Raw genomic sequence first — 22,238 nt, forward strand, 5'->3', positions numbered from 1 at the left:
TCTTCTAATGGTAGGATGTCTTTATTGTCTTCTCAGCAATGATACAGCGAACATTCAAGACCATCAAATCCACACATGTGAATGTGAATAGCACGGAAGCTTCTCTATGGAGGGAGCACTTGTGAACACTTTGAAAACAAAGTGTGTGTAGATTGTATTTATTTGACTGTGATACTACTGCCATATTTACAAGAAAATGTCACAAAAAATGTACAATGTTTAACAATGTTTAAATATATGGAAACAAACATGAAACTATTTCATACTGATATTACAAATAAAATAACATTTTTCAAATGTAGAAGTTAATTCGGGATTTACAACAAGAAGTGGTACTGAATGTGGTATCAAATGTAGCATACCTTTGTTAAGGAAATATAAAGTCAAGTCAAGTGTATGAAATGCTATATTCCTTCTGTGCAAGCAAAGCACACATGATGTTATTTTGTTCATAAGCTCACCTCATGGAGATGGCAACCACCAGCCAGGGTTACAGACATCGTTAAAGCTCTACTACAATGTTATGCAATGCTTATGTGTAAGAATGTAATTTCACCCAACGTACTGTAATTTCACTATTGGGTACCAAAAAACTGACAAGAATGATTTACTGTAACTTATACCCCACTACACTGTGCAAATAACCAATGCTTCCTGCGTCCATAATACTGTAAACATTATCCAATTCATATCATACGTGGCACACAAGTATCATTTTGGCAATGACAATTAAGTCAATGAAAATCAATGAATCCAGTCACTTCTAATCCAGTATAATCCAGTTGTGTGTGGGTGGGTGTGTGTAAGCATTTATTATAATTAAATAATTTAGATGATGCTTCCTGGTAAATGAGTTGTCACCAGCGCAGGTAGCCAGGTTTTTTTCCAGTCAAGTAATACCCTCTTGACGAGCCAAGTGGAGTCCTATGTCCTTGTATCACCCCAGTGGGCTGACGGCCTGCTGCACTGTGTGTCAGGTGGGAGAGATAAAATGCCTGGCATCTGAGAGCCCCAGATACCAGTCACATGGGGAGACCACCAGGGAAGGGGCCTAATGTTCAAAAGCCAAGGCCCTCCACCAGCGAGACCAGATGGAAGCACAGGGCCAGGAAGCCCGTCCCCAGCAAGTCCCCCAGGGCAGTCAGATATGGGATGGAAAAGTTGTCTGGGTCCAGCCCCCTTCTCCACATGAATCTCACAATCACGTCGGCCACATAGAGAAGGATCCCCACCTAGAAGTAAGCATTCACCATCAAGGCACTCACTTGACACTACCGACTAACAACCACTAACAACTATCAAATCCAGTGTGCATTCATGTCCTTTTAGGAATATGGGCTACTGCTCACGGAGTATCCCTTTACAAATGAGCAGACTTTCTATTATTTGCCACTCTTTTGATCTATTGTCTACATTAAAGGAAGCCAAAAGTTTTTTTTGTTTTTTGTTTTTTTTGGGGGGGGGGCGGGGGGGTTCGTTACTGGATTCCCCCTACAGTTGCAGAGTATTTGTATTCAACACAACTATAGTAAATACCAGTCATGGCTTGTACTCATTCCCCTGGACACTGTACATGTGGATTTGTTTACAAAACGGCAAATATTATCTACGAGGGGCCATGTTGATTTACAAGGTAATATTAGACGATTTCAAACAAATAGTAGGTTACTGCACAATTGGCACAAAACAATTTGTGATTCTCCTGGTTGGGTAAGAGCGAAAGTGCCAGGCTGGTTTTTCATAGAGAGAGAGAGGTAGGGTACGGGTAATAAGGCCATTCTCCCTATTATAAAGTAGTTCACCATCAAAATGACTTCAAAGCCGTTATATCAAGGTAAAACACTATTTGATACCTTTAATAAAGCTAACAAAGCTAACACTGTCCACAGGGACTCTGTTGCTCAATGTAAAAAGTCTGTTCCATATTGTTTGTTTATCCAAATCCAAAAGCTTTTGTTCCAACAGTCCCTCAGCACATTCACAGCCAAGGTGAATCATTAACTCACAGGCTGTCAATCTCATTTGTTGTTGAGTCTGTAGGCTTGTGTAGAATTTAAAGGTTACATACTGTAGAATGGAAATTTTTGTCTTGGTTTTGATAAATTAGGAGAGGTTGTGCATGACCAAAGAGATATTATGAACACGAGGCACTGCTAAAAATGGGCGGATTAGGACAAAGCCTACTTGTGATGTCAAATTGCCAAAAAGGGGACCATTTAGTCAAACGGACCATTTCAATACCCAGCCTAGATATAAGGTTTTAATTGGGCTTGTAAAATTGCAATTGAGTTTAATTTTTATGAATCAAAGTTGAATATACTATTGTAACATCAGAGAACAGAACACAGTACAATACTCGATTCATTCTGGGGTGTTTATGAACGCATTTCCCTCCACACAGAACTCCACAAAAGCACTTACCTGAAGAAGAGCAGCGAAGAGGTAACAGCAGGTAAAGGCAACCGTGATGGCAGTGTGTCCTCCCTGAAGGAGATTTATTGCTGACAGGAAAACTAAATGGCCAGGCACCACCAGCAGAAACAGTACTCTTGCCGATTTGGAGTTCACACCTGCAGTATGGCAACATTGAACCAGTACAGTTTAAAATGGTAGGAATGTGTCTGATAATACACAACATAGAATTATGAACATTGTGAATTGTGAATATCTCCCACTTAAAGTAATTGTGCAAGTTGTGCAAGAGAGTTTTTTATTGTTATATACATATATAAAATAAAAAAGTTAACTTAGTATCCATAATATTACACTGCTGAGCTACTTTGACTATGATGTCCTGCTGGGAGTTGAAATGCATTTGTTGCACTGATGATGGGGTCACCCGAAACGTTTGCGCTACACATGCACTTTAGGTCTCTCTTTACGGAAGCCCTGAACCGCAAGTGAAGAACATTTTTTTTGAGATGCTATCTTGTTATTTCGAGATCATATCTAGTTATTTCAAGATAATATCTCATAATTTCGAGATAATACACATATGTGACCATTCAAAGCGAAATCAGTCGTTTTGCGCACATCGTTATTTTGAGAAAATCAACAAAAACTAACTTCCGGGTTAAAACGTTTTCGCATAATTCGGCTGTATACAGTCTACAGTTTCATATCGTGAACGCATTTCACTGAAAAACCTACGTTTTGACTGTTAAACCCGGCGAAGATTCAACACATTTGCTGTCATTCCCGTTGTGCACGCACTGCTTTAACAGGTGATTTCTCCTCTTCTGGCATATCGTGACAGGAGAACCATGTCAACTTTGGATGCGGTTATCTTAGCGATAGTTTGTGTAATACCCTCGATATACATATCGTTGGAAAGCTTAGTTTATGGCCGTTCACGTGAGCACAATAACTTAATTCACTAAATTTCACCGAAACGACTGGTTCCGCTTTACAGGGTCACATATGTAAAAAAAAATAAGGTTTTCTTTTTTTTTCCCTTCAGATATTATCTTGTTATTTCGAGATAATATCTCGTTATTACGAGATACTATCTCGTTATTTCGAGATAACACACTTAGGTAAAAAAAATAATAATAATAAAAAATAAATAAATAAAAATAAATTTACTTTCAGATATTATCTCGTTATTTCGAGATATTATCTCGTTATTGCGAGATACTATCTCGTTATTGCGAGATATTATCTCGTTATTTCGAGATATTATCTCATTATTTTGAGATGTTACTTTTATCTTGAAATAACGTGATATTATCTCGAAATAACGAGATAATATCTCAAAATAACGAGATAATATCTCGAAATAACGACTTAGTATCTCGAAATAACGAGATAATATCAGAAAGTAAAAAAAAAAAAAAAAAAAAATTGAATATTTTTTTTTTTTTTTTACCTAAGTGTGTTATCTCGAAATAACGAGATAGTATCTCGTAATTACGAGATATTATCTCGAAATAACGAGATAATATCTGAAGGAAAAAAGAAAAAAAAAAGAAAATCTTATTTTTTTTTTACATATGTGTATTATCTCGAAATGATGAGATATAATCTTGAAATAACGAGATATTATCTTGAAATAACAAGATAGCATCTCAATTTTTTTTTCTTCACTTGCGGTTCAGGGCTTCCGTATCTCTTAAGTAGTGGTGGGCCAATAAATCACTTTTGATGTTAACTCTCGTTTTTTTAAGATATGCTTTTTGTGAGCAAGCTCCATTCCTGTTTTGGTTTTTTTTCATCTAGAAATGCATACTAACATACTGTATGTCTTTATGTTGAAGTATTACCTGAGGAGAAAAAGGTGACACAGGGATTGGGCCAGTGCTGCCTCATCTTGTACGGCAGCACCCCTGGAACACTCCAGAAGTGGAGATAGGTGGAGATGCGGCTGGCCTGAATGGCCACTAAGTTCCCTCCCACACCTGCAAGCAAGGGAGATGACCATTAACAGAGGCTGGAACAAAAACAGGACTGGCCCAATATATGTATTTATAAACTCTCAATTCAAACCACACATGATGTGAAGGGATGCCATATGTTTTTAGCATACGCATTTGGGTGGGTGTTCAGGATTTCATATGCACAGCATACATTTTTCCATACTGTCCTGACAGAGAATCAAATTTCCTTCTGATTTATGGATTTTCCAGCTTTCAACAGTATGCCAGCTTATGGTTTCAACCACTACCTTGTTCTCTGCGTCTGAAATATTTAACAACCTAATGATTTATCAAATAAATGATTTAATTGCATCACTGCACACTTGCCAAGTCTAAGCTGGTAGTCTGGAAAATCTCCTAGAGAGTTGCCAGACAAGTGTGCGTAATCACTCGTCTTTTACACACTCCAAGAGAATATTCTGAACCAGAACAAATATGAGGACTATTGCAGAAAGGAGAGTCATTGAAGATGATTACACAACAAGCCTTGCTATTATGACTAAGATGTCTGAAGGGACAATCGCAGCGCACAAACAGTGTCGCCCCAAAGAGAGGAAAGGGAAATCGAAAGCAGTCATTCCGCTGCGGGCTATTTTGCTATTCTGCGTGTTCCTTCACCCTGCCAATACTGGACCATGACTGTACAGTTTGTGGGCAAAAACATCTGGGCAGACAGTCTTAAACAGATGCATCTGCTGCTTCAGCTTATTCCTTTGCAATATCACCTGAGACACCAGAGAGACTAGAAAGGAGGAGAGCAATGACTGTAATCAAAATCCTCTCCACACTGAAAACTGCTTGCATATTAGAGTAATTATTTAGCTCGGCTGAAGTACCAGAGAGTCATTTTCCTCTCAACCCCCTTCCAGAGACACTGATAACTTAACCCTGCCAAAGGACACATATTATCACATATTGAAATTCCAAAGATGGAACTAACAAACTCATAGAGGACAGCACTAACCAGCTCTGAAGGCTACAAAACACCTTACCATTGATGACGGGAGTAAAAACGGCCATCCCCTCAAACTTAGGGTCACTGACTGTCTTGTCAAGAATAAGACCTCCAAAACTGAAAAAGAAAAGTACCACATTTGTAGTAGCACTACCGTACCGGTAATTTCCCAACGATTAGCCGTGGCTTATACACTGATTTAGCAAAATTTCCTCAGATATGAGGTTCATACACAGTTGTTATGCTATTAATATGGCTTTGTTTCGTTTAATTGCATAAAACACTGCCCTGAGGCTTATAAACAATGCGGCTTATACAGATGGTACGGGTTGAGAATGCTCCTTTCTTTCCCGCACATCGGGACTCCCGAAGCATCGGGAAAACTGCAACCGCAAGGGGGCAACATAGACCGCCCTAATAATATGAAGGTTCGGCTCATGGAAAAACCCGAGGACACCGCGCTGGTGACGAGCGGAGAAAAGAGACATCACGCTCGGCATGTCAGATTGCAGTTTCAGAGTTTTCGAATGTTTTACAGCCTACCTCACAGCTGGCTCTCTCACTCGACGTAGCCTATAACTCAGTCAGTCCAGCAGAGATGCCAGAGCAACGTTTTGGTCAATGGAGAGGGAGAGAAATGCTCCGCATATCCGTCTCATTTAATCCGTCTCATTTAATCATTAAAATGAAGGTGATGACTGGCGAAATTATAATCAAACGACGTTTCAATAAACCATTGTTGAAATTAATGAAAATGGTTTTAGAAGCCTTCAATTCAACCTGAAAGACTCGATAGGCAACCTTAGATTAATTCATTAATTCATTACGGTTACAAACCGCATTTCCGTGAATAGGCTATTATTGTCAAGGCGAAGACGAAAGAGATGGACAAGATGGACATTTAGGCTACATTTATGCTAGGAATACTTAGAAATGTGTAGGCCTATAGGCTATTTTAAAACGGAGGCATGTTCATTTTAACCGGCGACGCTGGGTAGCTTACCCAGCACTTTATCACAGATTTTGTCCCCACCACTTTTGACAACTGAAAATAAAATGTATTTAACAGAAATATCTTTAATAGGCATACATGCCTATCATGTCACTTTACTTATAACCGTAGGCTACATGCATGGTGAAGATCGCGCATTTTGTAACATTGTATGGATGGTCAGATATGCGATAGGGCAGTGAGGGTGATTCATTGTAACCATCGACTAGTAGGCCTAGTTCCGCAAAAGAAGTTTCTAGCAACTTAGAATATATGGATCTCGTTATGCATGTTCATGTTGATTCAGAGATAGACATAGACTACCGTGGGCTACTGTGCGTCAATATAACAGCATTTTATCATGTGGTGAATTAATGACTAACGTCAGTTTAACATGTCAGAACTTTTGATCGGCGTTTCAAGTGCATGCTGCGAATAAATGAACTCGACTGACTGAATCCTTTATATTTGTTGGCTAAGTGCGAAGATATTGATACTCGAATGGTGGCGTAACTGGATGAGGCATCTTAATCACACGTCAGCGACCGGGGTTCAAAACTTACTCTACGAACCTCCGGAACCCATTAAGACAAGAGGCATTATTTTATTAAAAAGTCTTGCGATTTTTTTTATGATTGCGATGTTTGCTGAAAAGAAAAGTTAATATGTGAATTCGTGGTTCAGCGCGCGCGCGCACACACACACACACACACACACACACATTTTTACATTTACATAATAGGGCTCGGGCACACGCCTTGAACTCTAGGAATATCGCCGCCATTTGGTAGCGCACTGAACGTAATATCCATTCATTCAGATGCACAAGACAAGAAGCAGAAATATAGTAGCGATTTATTATTTTCCTCTTGCGATCGTGGGTTGCACTGTTACACCCCACTACACAGCAACATACGACCAAGAAGGCAAAAACTAAGTAACAGGAACACACTAAAAGGCGGGAGTAAATCCATAGTAATCCATAGTAAACTAAGGAGTGAAGCTGCCAATGTGGCTGTGCCCGCGAAGTTTTGATGTCATGATCCCGAGCCCTAGTGTCAGGAAGTGTCTGTCGAGAGAGAGGGGGGTGGGAGGCAATCGTCCTCAATGCAGCATATAGGTAGGCTATAATGTCTAGTGAACTGGTTAGACAAGTGTGGGGGAGGGGGAATGATCGCACAAGACAATTGCTCTTCATGAAATGGGTAGTCTCACAGACGTTTGTCGATGTTTAAACGTAGCCTACTACATCACTTGCGAAATCGGACGTGGCACATAGAATTATTAGGCTACTGGATTTAATATAGCAAGTCCATATACTTTAAAATGTAATGTGCTGCGGGGAAGCATTGGGGAAGTCAGTTTAAGTTGTCTTGTAACAATTTGCCTCTTATTATAATCAAGAGTAACACGAAAAACACAAATATCATGTATTGTGTCGTAAACAGTTAATGACTTCGTGGCCACTATGCGCAACTGCATCGCGCAGTGAGCTGAAGGATAGGAGGACCGACACTTATTAACACAAAGCTTTGTAAAGCACTAACAACCACCCCTCAAAGTTCATTGTCCATAAGTCCAAACAATAAGTATAAAAATTCGACAATCCAAAACGATAACGAGATCTCCCAGAAACGAAAAACAAGTTTGTTGAGTAGCCTAGTCCTTCCAACAATCTCAGCTTTTGCGTTTGTTAGATAAAAGGCATTCTGTCCTGCTGTATTCCAATGAGAAAAAATCATCCACAAGGTAGGCTAAGGGTCACGGTAATGCAGCATGCAGGAATCTATATACGCACAAAACGAATGAATGGGTTATATCGGCCAAAACGAATGAATGGGTTGGGAGAGTCGTCTGGCTGTGTCAGCAGACTGCAGTCGGTCTCGAGGGGTTAAATAACGCACGTACTTGAATTTTAATCTGAAGAAGACCACACGGTCGAAACGTCATTCCTTTGTGATAAAGAAAATAAAATAAAATCAAAAAAGAAGGATTTCAAGTGTGCGAACCTTTTTCCATTTTTTTTATGATTTAGCCTACTCTTGTTCTGCACCTTGACCGGGGATGTGCACAAACTTTTTTACTACACTTGAATTTTAAACCAACCATCCTATAGCCATACTTTAATAATCAGATGTTATGCTCATTTTTGTAGGCTACACCTCACCGGCAAGCACGCACGCAAATGCTGCTTTTATTGCACATCTACAATATTGGCCAGGCTATATAGAATAGGCTTTTAGGACTGTATTTTGCCTTCGTGCAACTTTAGTTGTGCTCAATCTAAATTATTGTCAGTAAGAATAGGTCATATTACCAAATGGCGAACCTCGAAAAGTATTTAGGATATAGAGCCGTGTCCATTACGCATGCAGTTATTTTTTAGGCTATTGTTTTATTTGAGTATTTTTGTCTACCATGGCAAACATAGTTGAAACGTTCGCTCTAAACTTATGTATTTCCAATCGGCTTTCACAATCAGCTACAGCTGCGCATGAAAACTTGCAATGTCTTTACAGAACTGCTTTCACTTCCCAGAGTCGCGAACGCAACATGCACAACAACCGATATTTAGCAAACACATGCATTTCCAGCTCTCAAAACCGATGAGGTCCAGATCTCAGTGGACTCAAAGCTGCCTACAGCCATGCATAGTAAGCCTAATGATAGCCTAATAGTTATGACATTAATAGCCTATTAATGTTTAGTGTTTAACTTTCTGTTTAGTGTTGACAACACAAAGGCCTTCACGTTGTGTGGCAGTGCTTGCTTGCCCTTCGATCCATCCCAGTTGGTGGTTTTGCACCTGTCCCTGAGTTATAGTCTATATGAGTAAGCGCTTGTGCTCTAACCGCATAATAAAAGAAGCACCTGCAGCAGTGCTTATGGCAAGGCTATTAACACCTGTCACTGAGCTATGGACAAGCAGTTATGCTCGAAAATTATCATAATAACAGACACACCTAATTGTATGGCTCTATGTTTGAACACATCAAATTAGCAAGCATTTCCTCCCGATAGCAGCAACGTTTGCTTTTTTTTTCTGTCGGTCCGCGGTTGCTTGGTCAATTGCGCAGCAAATTATCAGATGAAGCGGACCTAATTTCACTCATGTCTCGCGGACCAGCAGCAGTCTCCACGTTTCGCGGCCCATCGTTTGAGAAACGCTGCATTAAAGTGTCATTCAGTTGTAGGCTATATGTTTAGTGTTTTCTTTGTGTGTTTTGCATTGTAGTGTGTTTGCATTGAGTAGTTCCTTAAAATACGGAACAAAGAGCGTCCCGTAGGCTATCTGTTCAATACAGAAGAAGACTTTTACTTATATATTTCTTATAACGAAACGCGAAGAAAAAATACGAGGACTGACCATCTCGCCTCTCCGCGTTTCCCCCAATATCATGGCGACAAAGAGAAATAAATATGATTGGACATTTTAATGTTTGTAGCGCGCCAGTTTACCCAGTGTGTGTGCATTGAGTAGTTCCTTAAAATACGGAACAAAGAGCGTCCCATAGGCTATCTGTTCAATAAAGAAAAAGACTTTAACTATTACTTATATATTTCTTATAACGAAACGCGAAGAAAAAAAAATACGAGGACTGACCATCTCGCCTCTCCGCGTTTCCCCCAATACCATGGCGACAAAGAGAAATAAATATGATTTGACATTTTAATGTTTGTAGCGCGCTAGTTTACCCAGTGTGTGTGCATTGAGTAGTTCCTTAAAATATGGATCAAAGAGCGTCCCGTAGGCTATCTGTTCAATACAGAAGAAGACTTTAACTATTACTTATATATTTCTTATAACGAAACGCTGCATTGAGTAGTTCCTTAAAATAGCCTACGGAACGAGCGTCCCGTAGACTATCTGTTTAATACGGAAGAAGACTAACTATTAGCCTACTTATATATTTCTTATAACGCTGGCTGTAGGCGATTTCTATAACCATTTTCATTCATTTCAACAATGGTTCATTGAAGTGTCGTTTGAATGATTTCGCCAGTCATCACCTTCATTTTAATGATTCAATGAGATTAAGGAGTCGACTATTGACGGATATGCGGTCTTCATCATTAAATGCAGTTGAAACTTTCTGCCACCTGGTGGTTGTTTGGGTACATTGCCTTAGCCTCGAAAAAAATCGGCTTGACGCACTGCGGGATCTCTTCGGGAGTCCCGCGGGAGAAGGTGCATTCTCAACCCGTACCCACTGTACACTGGAAATTGCTGTAGTCAAGATTTGTCACCTGTATCACCTGTATGTGTCACATTTTACAAACATGACAATACTGCCAGATGTGTGAAGTGAAAGTTGCGTTTTGTGTGTGCGACTGCCGTGTTTCCCCCGTGACCGCTACCTGCTGATGGACATGGCCACGATGACCGGCTGCCAGCCGGACTTGAGCACCTCCCGGATCTGTGGGCTCCGCCGAGCGATCACCACCCACACAGGGATCAGGGCCAGGAAGAAGACGCACACGAGAGGGGCCAGGTACCACACGTCTGCACACACAGGAAGAGAACAGACCCAGAGCAGCATCAGAGAGCGCACTCTAAAGGCTAACACTGGCCTTTAAACAAACAGGGAAAATGGCATGGAGTTGCTTTTCACACACCTATACTGACCTCTTCTGGCGAATGGATGCCTTTGGTAATACTTTATTTGAGAGGATACATAACATTGTTTTTTTCACCAAGTGCTAATGATGAATGATACCATCCACTTCTCAAGTAGAGACTATTACATGTTACTAACCCTACTGTAACTCCAAACCTAGTTCTTACTTTAAAGGTAGCATGCACCAAGATTAGTATACAGAAAACGTATCAATGAACAAATCATGAAGTATGCTGTTCCAAATTAGCATGGCTGTTCACAAAATGGTAGGAGCACTCTGAGAAAATATGTGTGGGTGGACACAAAGAGATATAGAGAATTATAGCATACCTCTGTGTTCAAACAGAGTGCTGCCGACTCCAGCTAGCAAGGACAAGGTGATGAGGTCTCCTAAGCTGGCTGCAATTGGGGTGGCCACATTGTCTGGGTTGATTCCTATCTTCCTGGAGCCAATGATCACTCCAATCATCACCAGGCCTAAGAGCAGACACAGATGGGGGAAAATCACAGAGGACATAACTAAAAAAGAGGAGCCATCGGCAGAGTGGTCCGTCAACAGCAAAAGGAGTGGTAGAAATCTCCAGTGTCGGAGTGTTAAAGTCCGATCATGTATTGGCTCTACCTGTGCACTTACAGTAGGTGGTCTCATCAATTAGCTGCTCTACCTAGCTGAAGAGTTGTGATAATTAGAATCAGCTGGTTTAAATGAATGGTTGACACAGACATGTGGTAGGACTTTTACTTTCTGAAACTGGATTTTTCCACCTCTGGATTACAGTTAGCTCCACGGATGGTAGAGAGAGAGAGAGACCGTTGTGTACAATTGAGTATTAGAAATAAAATGATAAACAACAACATTTTTGAAAGTCCAGTGAGTCCTATTCTCGGACATTTCATAGTCTTGGTATTGTTATTGTTGTTCAGAGTTGTACCTAATGACAACGCTGCCACAAAAGCAGTGGTCACACTACTAGCACACAGCACGGCCGCCTGGTCCAGCTCCACTCCACCTCGAGAGAACGCCCCCAGCACCACCGCCGCCAGAGCAGCCAGGAAGCCCACCACTGTGGCCTGAACCTGGAGCAGAGAGGAGGAGGGGGGAGGAGAGAGTGACGTTAACCACACATCACTTTGACATTTGAAAACGTCTTTAGTGACGCTAGCTGTATAGCTCCTCCAGTATGTAGACTCCATTGTACCCTACATTGATTAGTGACTGAATGCCACAGGTTAATCCGCAGGGTGGGACACTTTCTGACATCTTCTTGATGAAGGCATTCGCAAGAATGCTGCTCTACAGTCTAAACCCATTTTCACTTTCAACGTACAGAGATAACAGATCATTCAAAAAGCCAACGTCAATTCAGTAGTATCTTTTGAATTTTTTACTATGCCGCTGTATTATAAAATTATATTATCTATTATTTAGTGTACTGTATCTACATTACATCATTCGAATGAGTCTGCTTACATTATTCATTTATGAACAGTGGGTGAGGACATGAGCCTTTTTTTTTTAAATGAAGCACAAAACTAATGAGCACCTGTATCAAAGCCAGATTACTGGACACCATTATCCACTGCTGGTTTGGGTCATCCATCTGTCCAGTGTTTGCCTAGTCAATGGGAAGAGATCAGGTCATCTGAGAGCTACAGTACATTCAGAATCAATACACAGTTGAAAATGCATTTGAAAGTGGTAACATAATAACACACTGAAAAGTGACGTTCTCTCCTGTCATGCGGCAAAAATAGAGCTTGTTGTCTGGGCCTTACATGTTCACATGCATTTTTTAAAGCAACGTGGCAGTATGTCCAATATGGTTTAACGGACACATGCTTCCATAAAAACAATACTCTTTGATATCAAGACATAAACGATCCATAAATTGACAATCTCCTATTCTGAAGGAGAAATAACATGGTTTGCAACACAATGTTTTTTATTGTTAATTGTTTTTAGTCAAAAGTAACGTTTATGTTTTCTGGTGGACTTACAGCAGTGGACAACCTAGCTGCTAGGGTCATCTCCAAGTTGCCCTTCAATCCAACCAAAGCTGGAACCAGGATAAATATTTCAGTGATGACTTTAAACACCTCCCAGTGCTAAGAGGAAAAGTAAATAAGAGTGCAGTTAGCTCAGTCATCTTACAATGGAGCATCAACATATCACACCACTTCAAATAAAACATGCCAGGAGTAGTCCTGTCAAAACATAGCGCAACATTAATAAAGATGGAAGGATAGGCTGTGTGGGTAATTGTGGCAAGGTCGTCGTTTTTGTAGCCATGCTACTCAGATAACAAATGGCACTTATTTAGAGCTGTGGCTATCATTGTGATCACGTAATCCACATCAAATCCACTAATTGGTATGAGCAATGAAAACAGCATGGACAAAATCCTTCCTGTGAAGATCACATCATATCAATTCAAATGAGGGGGACAAAATAAACCCCCTGCTCAAGAGTGGATAAAATCAGAGAGAGAGACTCACTCCAACTCATCTGTCTAAAAAGCACCCCAAAAATAGACAAGTAAAAAAAAAATGATTAGATAAGGAAGCTTGTCTACAGTGTCATGCCGCCAGAGTATTTTTAGGTGCTCTTGAGCGCTGGGCTATCTGTCACATTACGCCGCTATCCTGGGAGCTGGCCCAGTTCTCCTGCTGCTGGGTGTCTGAGACAACAGCCCTCTCTGCCTCTCCACCTCTCAGCCACTCTGTCAGGTCCACTCCTCAACCACCAGCTGTCCTCTGGATCACATCTGAGCACTGTTAGATGGCGAGGGCCCCTTCCAACACCACAGACGTATTTTACGCTAAAGAACACCGCTCTATAGACATCCCTTTAACATTGAAGCACAGAGCTCTAAAACTTGTGCTGCACCACAAATGTGCTAAACCCTTCTGTTGCAATTTCCAGAAACATTTGCTGAAGGACAGCAATCTCAGTGATGAAAGACAAACCCAATTCATGAAGAACTGACTCCTGATATGAAAGTAGATGAGGGCTTTCCAACACAGAGCATATACAGTAGATAATGAAACATGGTCATTCAAGAGTTCTGCTCTCTGAGTTGGTTACTCTATGATCACATGAGAAAAGGAGGCCATAGCCAAATACTGTATATTGCTGAAATGAATCAGTCTGCATATTCTTTCTATCAGTGCCAACTGTGACGTGTATGTCCCTTCAAACCAGGTGAGTTATCTGTTAGCTCATCAGTTCATCAGAAAAACACTCCAGCATGCCTCTTTGAACAACATGTCTCAGCAATTATTTTCTTTGTTTTTCCAATGTTAGAAGAGCTAAACCAAAGTGTTAAATATGACTAAACTATGATAAGACACAATATGGTAACAGGGTATGATTATGAAATATCAAATGGCACACAGTTTAAAGTAGAATTCTCTAAAAGGACCAATGTTGTTATCACCGTACGGAATCCAGAATCAAACTTAATTGTAATTTTACAACATGCAATGTGTAAATATTGTGGCATATGGACAGTATTTTTATGCACAAAGTATAAATTGTCTTTGTGAACCATACATCATTTTACAGCATTCAACTGTTCTGTGAACATTAAGAATTGATAAAAAATATCTTATTTGAGAACCATACTTGCACAATATCCATGACAATACCAGCTGCTACCATGCCCAATCCAGCCACCAGGTAGGGCACGAGCACCTGGAGAGCAATGAGGCACGAGCTCTCAGGCAGGACTCCATGAGGAGAGCGCGTCAGCTTACAGGTGAAGCCCCTCAGCTTCTGGCCCTGATAGCACAGCTCAAGTTCCAGCTGTGTGACCACCATGGCCAGTTACCCCATCCCCACCAGCAGTGGAACACAATAGAGTGGGTGGAGAGGACCACTGTTGATCCTGTGGCTGGCCAGTGCCTCCAAATGACTTTTCTATGGTTCTTGCCAAGTATTCATGGAAACATGACTCAGTGTCCCAGTGAAATGTCCTAAAGAAAACGCTGACGTTTCAAAAAAAAAAAATGATGGGTTCTTGTGTTCAATCAAGACACACTTGATCGGTGCCAAAATCGCTCTACTTGACTGACAGAATAGTCAACTCCTTCAGTCATTTCTGACAGTACAAATATCCTTGTAGCTCCACAGATGAACCTCACGCAGCAGGTGCGCCACTCAATCTTCAGCGTATTGGATCTCTTTTATAAAGGTAACTGTGTTTCTCTTCTCAATGAGCCCATTGGTTCCTTCCAGGCTAACTGGTGGTGAGGAGAGGCAACAAGCACCTTCCAGTGCGGGCGCCCCTGATGCCCTTGGTGAGAGAGCTGCCCTGCTCCAGGCTGTCCTCCAGGCGGTCTGGAAATGAGAAGTGGTCTCCACGTGGGGAGGGCTGGTCAGTCCGGAAGCGAGCAGGAGCGCCCGGTGTCTTCGTCACTGTCGTCGTGACTCAGTGTTTCCAGGCACAGCCTCGTGCTCTGGGACAGATAACCCCTCTCTCTCTCTCTCTCTCTCTCTCTCTCTCAATCTCTTTGTGCTTACAAGCACACACACAAACACCGCATCATGATTAGCTTGATCTCTCACTCTCTGTTTTCTCTCTCTCTCTCACTGTTAAGCTTTCACTCACTTTTCTCTAGCATTAAAGCATGACCACTCAGACATGTTGCTTCGGTCTCACTGGGTTAACAGGTGTAAGACCTGACAGAAACACATGTCAGAGGTCTGCGCTTTTTTTTTTCTCCTGGTGGTCCTGTTTAAAGCCCCTCCCTTGTCCAGTGAATGGCAAAATGGCAAAGCCCTCTACTGCCGGCTTCTCCCTCTCACTGCTTTCCTTTCGTCCTGACTCATTCTCTGAATCTCATTCACACACCACTCCCCTCCCCACCACCACCACCACCACCACCCAGCCAGCTCTCTGAGGTCCTGCTGCAGACTTCAGACTTCATGGCAGTGTTTCCCCTGAAACCGTCATGGTCAGAAAGAAGGGAGGAGGGAGAGAGAGAGAGCAAGAAAGACTAATGTACTGCAGAGAATGTGCAAGAGAAAGGGGAGAGAGGAGAAAGAGAGGAGAGAGGAGAGAGGAGGCAGACAGTACCCCCAACACAGCAGGCTTTATAGCTGCTAACGCTGGCTGTAAGAAAGCAGGAACAGAGGCAGGGGACACCCCCACCGGAGCGATGACTCAGCTATAGTGCACCTTAAGGATGAGCAGGGAAACACAGAGCAGGGTTGCTCTGCCCCAGTCTTCCCTACAGCTACACGGCACACTGAACATAGTTCCTCTTGTGCCAGTACACGTGTAACTCCAGGTCCCTCAAAAATCATCAGAATTATGGGAATTAAATATTAATAATACTTAAACGGCTTTATACACTGATTAATGAATAATGTTCTGATCGGGACAAAATATGATTACTGGGCAAGGCTTACAAAAAACGTTTAATAACATTTCTGTGTTAACGTTGTCATGAGAGCTGCTGAGCTGAGCAAATCACTTACTGGACATCATCAGGGTCATTTGAGAACCAGGGCAGCTTCTTCTAATAGGGGGCGGCATCATTTAATTCTTTACCACTAAGAAGTCTAATAGTGGAATCAATGCAACAGGACTAGCTGCCAACGAGCCCCTGGCCATGATGTCTTTACTCAACAGTCAAATCACACTGCACAAATGGAATAGCAAAAACAAGATGTAAAGCAGAGTAATTTCATTGTTCTCATTAATTTTCACTTCCGGTGGGGATTAATATGATATCAAGAACTATGATGATGATGACTGACAATAAGCTCTCTTCGCCCAATTCACTACCGATTACTTTGGATGATTCATACAGTTGCTGTTTATAATGCACTTAACTGATCTTCACTTAACTGATCTTCAACTTCAACACATTCATAGCTCAAGAACATCTCTGGAATCCTGTTGCATTTTGCTCAATCAATACGTACATTCAGCGTTACGGTGAATAGTCACACAATGTTTGTAAAATGTGAAATATAAAGTCTAAATTAAGCATATACTGTACTGACGTTTGAAACATTTGCTTGTCTCTGCCATCTAGAGTCATCTGCCAGTCCACCCCTACCCATTCTGGTTTTGGATTGACTGTGACACTGATGTGCTGTTGTGCTGAGAGCTCGCACAGCCCTTTGGGCACCTTGAGTACAGTAAGACCATGTGTTGATCATTATCACCAGACAACCACCATCCACCAGTTTCACACTGAGTGCCATCAATTAACAAGAATATGATGTTAAGATGTTTCAGAGAAGGTGTATGCTACTGAGAGGAGGAACAGCCACATTTATCAACTAATGATCAGCATCACCAGAGAACCACCATCCGATGTTTTAAGTGTGTTGCATTTCTTGTTACAACAAAGTCTGAAATATCAAATGACACTTAGCTACCAAAGAGAAGGCAGGTTGTACAGTAAAATGAAGGCAGTTGCTGGGGCTGTGTGTGCATTATCATTCATACGCATCAACAATATGAGTTCATCACCACTGCCCATTCCAAACAAGTGCCCCTGGTCTTCATAAAATGCAGAAATCATTAACTTCATTTGAAGATGGAAACCATCCATATAGGATGCAAACACTATCAAAGGTTTCAAATGACTAACTCTGATCAATAATTACTGCCGTTCATTATCATAACAGTCCTTCTGCAGGGACATACGGAAGTAGGCATCTAAATCCTTATTTACATGTTCGATTAGCATTCAGGTGCCAGTTAACATCACTATCTGGTGCCGTTATCCCTTCCATCCACCTGAGCAAGACTGTCTTCTTTGGGACATACTGTACAAGACAGACAGTATATTCTGTGAACCTTCAGATGAGCGTTATTAAATCATTACCAAAAGAAAAGGCTACATGATTACTCACCTGTACAGAGTCAAGCACCATGCCAGCCATCACCATCCCCATCCCTGCAAGCAGGTAGGGGAAGAGCACCTGTAGGCCAATAGAGATGGAGGACTCCTCCTCAGCTTTGGCCTGCGCGGGCTTGACCTTCTCCTCCACAGGCTTTTTAGGTGGAGGTGGTGGAGGAGGCAGCTGGGTATCATCTTGGGCATCAAAACCTGCCAACTTCTCATTGGTGGCAATAACCTGACCTTTGCCCTTTCCCTTTTTAGACTTTCTGGACCGCCCTTTCCTCTGGCGGACTTCATCTCCAGGCATGATGGCGTCTCAGTTACGCTGCCACTATAGAAAGAAGCACAGTATAGATAATAAAATTATCAATCACATTAATTTGTGTAACGTAAAAAAAAAAAATGGAAGGCTGCCCACTGTAGCTTCATACTCAGCCACGTGAATAGTGATATTTGACTGACTAAATCTTGAGTAGCCTTTAAGCAAATGTCAGTTTGTAGTATTGAGCCTGTTTTTTGATGAATAGGTTAAATTTCCACCTAAATTCAGTAATTAGCATAGCCTAATATGCTTAAGACTTTAGGTACCCTATTAGGCTTTTAATGACAGTGCATTCCAGAGGCCTCATAATCAGCAGATGGGCAAATGATTTACAGTAGTAAGACAGGAAAGCCTGTCCGTGATTGTTTTGGCACAAGTGTTTTGCTTCGTGCGCAATTCTGTTGACTTCTAATCTAATCAATTTGACATTCTGGACAACATTTTCACTCTGGGTGCCAGAATTAACGATATAGCCTATTATTTAAGCGATCTCAAGGTGCAAAAAGGATAAATTAATACACAAACAGGAGCCTATTCAATAACCGATTGTAGCCTACTGTACGTTACAGTAGGCTACAATCTTGAGTGAACAAGGTAATAAAACGATATCAATTGAGCCAACCTTTAAATCTTTTAACATTTTGGTCCATCAAATAGATACCCTGTATCCAAAAAGTGTCTTTACTGGAGGCCCAGATCGATGAAATCGGGCGAAGTGACTCAAACCCTCGAAAGTTCAAGTAACCTAACGTTATTCCGGACACCAGGCAGACAGACTATTACATGGTGACGAGTTAAAAAATGTATCCAAGTGTGCGTTCTTAAGCAATGTTGTTGATCGAGATTTTTGTCTATGAAGATCATGTTGACCAAAGATAACAGAACGTAAATCTATGGTCTTTAACGTGTAACCTACACTGCCACAATGTTGAGTGAGACGCCATGTTCATATTCCAACCGATGACGTTACACGTGAAAAGGTTTCCCATTTCAACTTAAAAGTTTGAGCCATGATATAAAATCGAAAGTTCCACTCGTTTGGCCACTGTGTGTGTCAGCGGAATATTAAATTCTACTGGATGTAGAACCGTCCACAGAAAAGCGCGAATTGAGACAGAGGAAAGCATCAGACTGACAAATGTCAGATTGTATCCAAACTGATTTTGAAGTAGCCAAAAATGTATGGAGTGTAGGCCTAGAATAGGTTGTTGGACATTGAATTATGCTACATGTAACGCAGAACTAGACTATAGCCTATAGAACAAGATACATGCACATTACCAATCACTCATGGAAATACGCTTTAGGCTATGCCAAAATGCGTTAACCCACCCAATACTTACCCTAAATGTTGTTTCAGTTATGAATGAGGTCGTCACAACATGGAGGAAACTTTTGAAAGGCACTAAAAATAGTCTAATGCTGTATGAAGTAGATGGACTCCTCCCTGACAGTGTGTAGGGCAGAAAGTGTCATCTTAAATTTCACCTCAGTTGGCAGATTGGCACCAGTGTAGCCTATTTGACGACATCTGCCAACAGCGACCAACACACGCATCAGCTAGTGGTCTCAAAGGCAAGTCTACTATTGGAGTATGGGCCTATGCATTTCTTGAAACTGCAGTGCTTCCACACCAATTGATTGATTGTATTGTATTGATAGTATTTTTTTTTATCTGGTCATTTTACAAGTTTTATGTTTCACCCCATGTGAGCAAATTATGTTAAATATGTTTAAATTGAGTGTCATTATAGTATGATAATGGAATACCATTAGGCCTACATATTAAACAGATGTCCACATCTATGTTGATGTAGATCTGGATGTCCTCTGGAGTTGTCTGTGACGTGCCGATCGGTAGAGCGCGTTATTCTTTGTAGGCTACCACAAGGTGGAACCCTCGTATTGCGTCAAAGCCTAGAACATAACGAGCCTTGGGGCCCGAGGGCTTGGCTTATTCTGCGAGTTTGAGCTCGTTTTTCCACTCTTTCAACTCTGGTAGACTTGCGCATCATTTGACTTCACTCAGAGGAATACATGGATATTATGTAAACGGCATTACATAGCAAATTATGAAATCAAAATCGGAACGGTGAAGGTTAAGAACATCTGTTTGGCAAACTCAGTGCTGTAGGTCTATGCAAACTTGCCCATGAATGAAGAGTAGCCTATGATGTAGCTTTACCCCCACCAGAGAGGCCAAATTCTGGTTAGAAAGAAAGAAACAAACAAACAAACAAACAAACAAGCAAACAAGCAAACAAATAAAGTTGTCCTTAACAGTTATTTGAACTCTACTAGCCCTACCTGGACGAGGACACACATGGAGAAATGTATAGGCCTATAGGACTTGTTGAGGAGATGCATGCAATCCATACAAAACTTTCTCCCTTTCTTGCACTGACATTAGCAATGTGGAATTCCTAGTTGCTGGGGTGAAAATGCACATAGGCTATAAATAAAAGTCCTCTTGCTTTGACAAACTGCTTACACCTGTTGTCTGCCTATCAACAGCTTTTCCGACCTCCAGTTACTTTCACTTTTACCAGTGTTTCCATACTCCTTGAAGTGTCCTCAACCAATGTCAGCCCTGCTGTCTCCCTACTTTCTCAGTGAGATCATGAATGGATAGATAGATAGATAGATACTTTATTGATCCCCAAGGGGAAATTCAAGAAAATCACAACAGTGAAAATGTAAATATTGTATTGTAGGCCTGCTTGCCATGAATGTTTGTTTTGGGTTTTTTTTACAGTGTAATTAACTCTGTCTAAAGCCCTGGGCTAGGCCTACAGACCTCAATGAGAATGTAGTTTTAACTGTAGTTTTAATGACATCAGTCTGGACTGGAGTAGGGCCTGATTGGTCTCGTTTGGTCAACCAGCCTAATTCAGGCTGCGGTTTGTTGCTTTGTAAAATAACCTGAGGAAGGTGGAATGAGAAACAGATAGAAAGATATGGATATGCATACAGTAGTTAATTAGGTATGGCTCCCTATGGATACCATGAAATATGACACAGGTTTTCACAAAAGAGCTGTTCTTCCCATTCCCAAATGATCCACCTAACACTATGATCAAAATAAGCATTAAAAAAGTTACCTTATTTCTGTATTGTGTTTGTTTATTGAGCGCCATTTCTTTATTAAATGATAGGGTGGAGGGTGCAATTGATCTTTCATCCATCCATCCATCCATTCGTAAATCCATTAATTCATCCACTTATCCATTCATTCATTCACTCACTCATTTAGCCTAAATAAAGGTCACAGCTCAAAGTAAAGGTACTGTAGCACACACCATAATGTGATGAGCTAATGCTTGAAGTTGCTTGAGTGTTTGACACCCCCTGTACCCATAATGACAAGTTTTGACACCTCCAGTAACGTCCTCCATAATGACGTGATTTGATTACCAGTATACCTCAAAATTAGTTAAATTACATTTAATTCATTACATATTAAATACATTTACCCAAATAAATTGATAGTTAACAGTCTCATCTTTACAGATATAATATGTCTATATTTCAGTAAAATTTATGATGGTAAAAGTCATTTATATGGAGGTTTATTTATTTTATGCAAATATGTTCCTTGGGTAGCCCTAGTAACATACATATATGGGTTGCTCCTATAGGCGTCCAGTGGGGAAAGAGTTAATGCATGTTCTGACAACCCATGCAAACTTTACAGAATTTGTGAATGCTTAAAAAAGGAGGTTTGCAAAGTAAAGCTAAATCTGTTGTGTATTATGTGAAAGAGTGCTTGTGTTCCTTGATTTTTCGAATCTTCTTAAACTGCAGTTCACAAGTGAGATAGAACAGCTGTTATTGTGCTATGTCTCCCACCCTTTCTGTGAGAGTGATATTACATAACTTTACAGTGGTTGATTGATGACCGCCTCAGTTTACTGTCTGTCTGTGCCAAGTCTCTCCCCACACATCAGGAATACTCGGTTCTCTTCCAGACAAAAAGAGGAAACCTAACATCACAATATCTATTTTGGTACCAGGAAAGGGGTGAATATACTGTAACTCATCTTGGGAAACATAACCAACTAGAATTACCATG

At 41.0% G+C, this 22,238-nt stretch overlaps 1 protein-coding gene across 3 annotated transcripts; it reads right to left on the reverse strand.

Moving 5' to 3' along the window:
- Window positions 1–2: 2 nt before the first annotated feature.
- LOC134087547 (solute carrier family 41 member 1) lies at window positions 3–19,648 on the reverse strand. 3 transcript variants are annotated; one of them, XM_062541111.1, is made up of 11 exons: window positions 19,510–19,648; window positions 17,855–18,175; window positions 12,979–13,086; window positions 12,525–12,596; window positions 11,913–12,057; window positions 11,311–11,457; window positions 10,721–10,865; window positions 5,408–5,487; window positions 4,263–4,397; window positions 2,422–2,570; window positions 3–1,232 (listed from the first exon to the last, which is right to left on the reverse strand). In XM_062541111.1, exons 2-11 carry the CDS (start codon window positions 18,149–18,151, stop codon window positions 1,059–1,061), a joined length of 1,452 nt encoding a protein of 483 aa, XP_062397095.1. In that variant the 5' UTR covers window positions 18,152–18,175; window positions 19,510–19,648; the 3' UTR covers window positions 3–1,058. The 3 variants fall into 3 exon arrangements, with proteins under 3 accessions (XP_062397095.1, XP_062397096.1, XP_062397094.1); XM_062541112.1 differs by lacking the exon at window positions 19,510–19,648 and adding an exon at window positions 19,083–19,102; XM_062541110.1 differs by lacking the exon at window positions 19,510–19,648 and adding an exon at window positions 18,789–19,076.
- Window positions 19,649–22,238: the final 2,590 nt, after the last annotated feature.

The sequence above is a fragment of the Sardina pilchardus genome, chromosome 7 (assembly GCF_963854185.1).
Source record: "Sardina pilchardus chromosome 7, fSarPil1.1, whole genome shotgun sequence".
Taxonomy (NCBI): Eukaryota; Metazoa; Chordata; class Actinopteri; order Clupeiformes; family Clupeidae; genus Sardina; species Sardina pilchardus.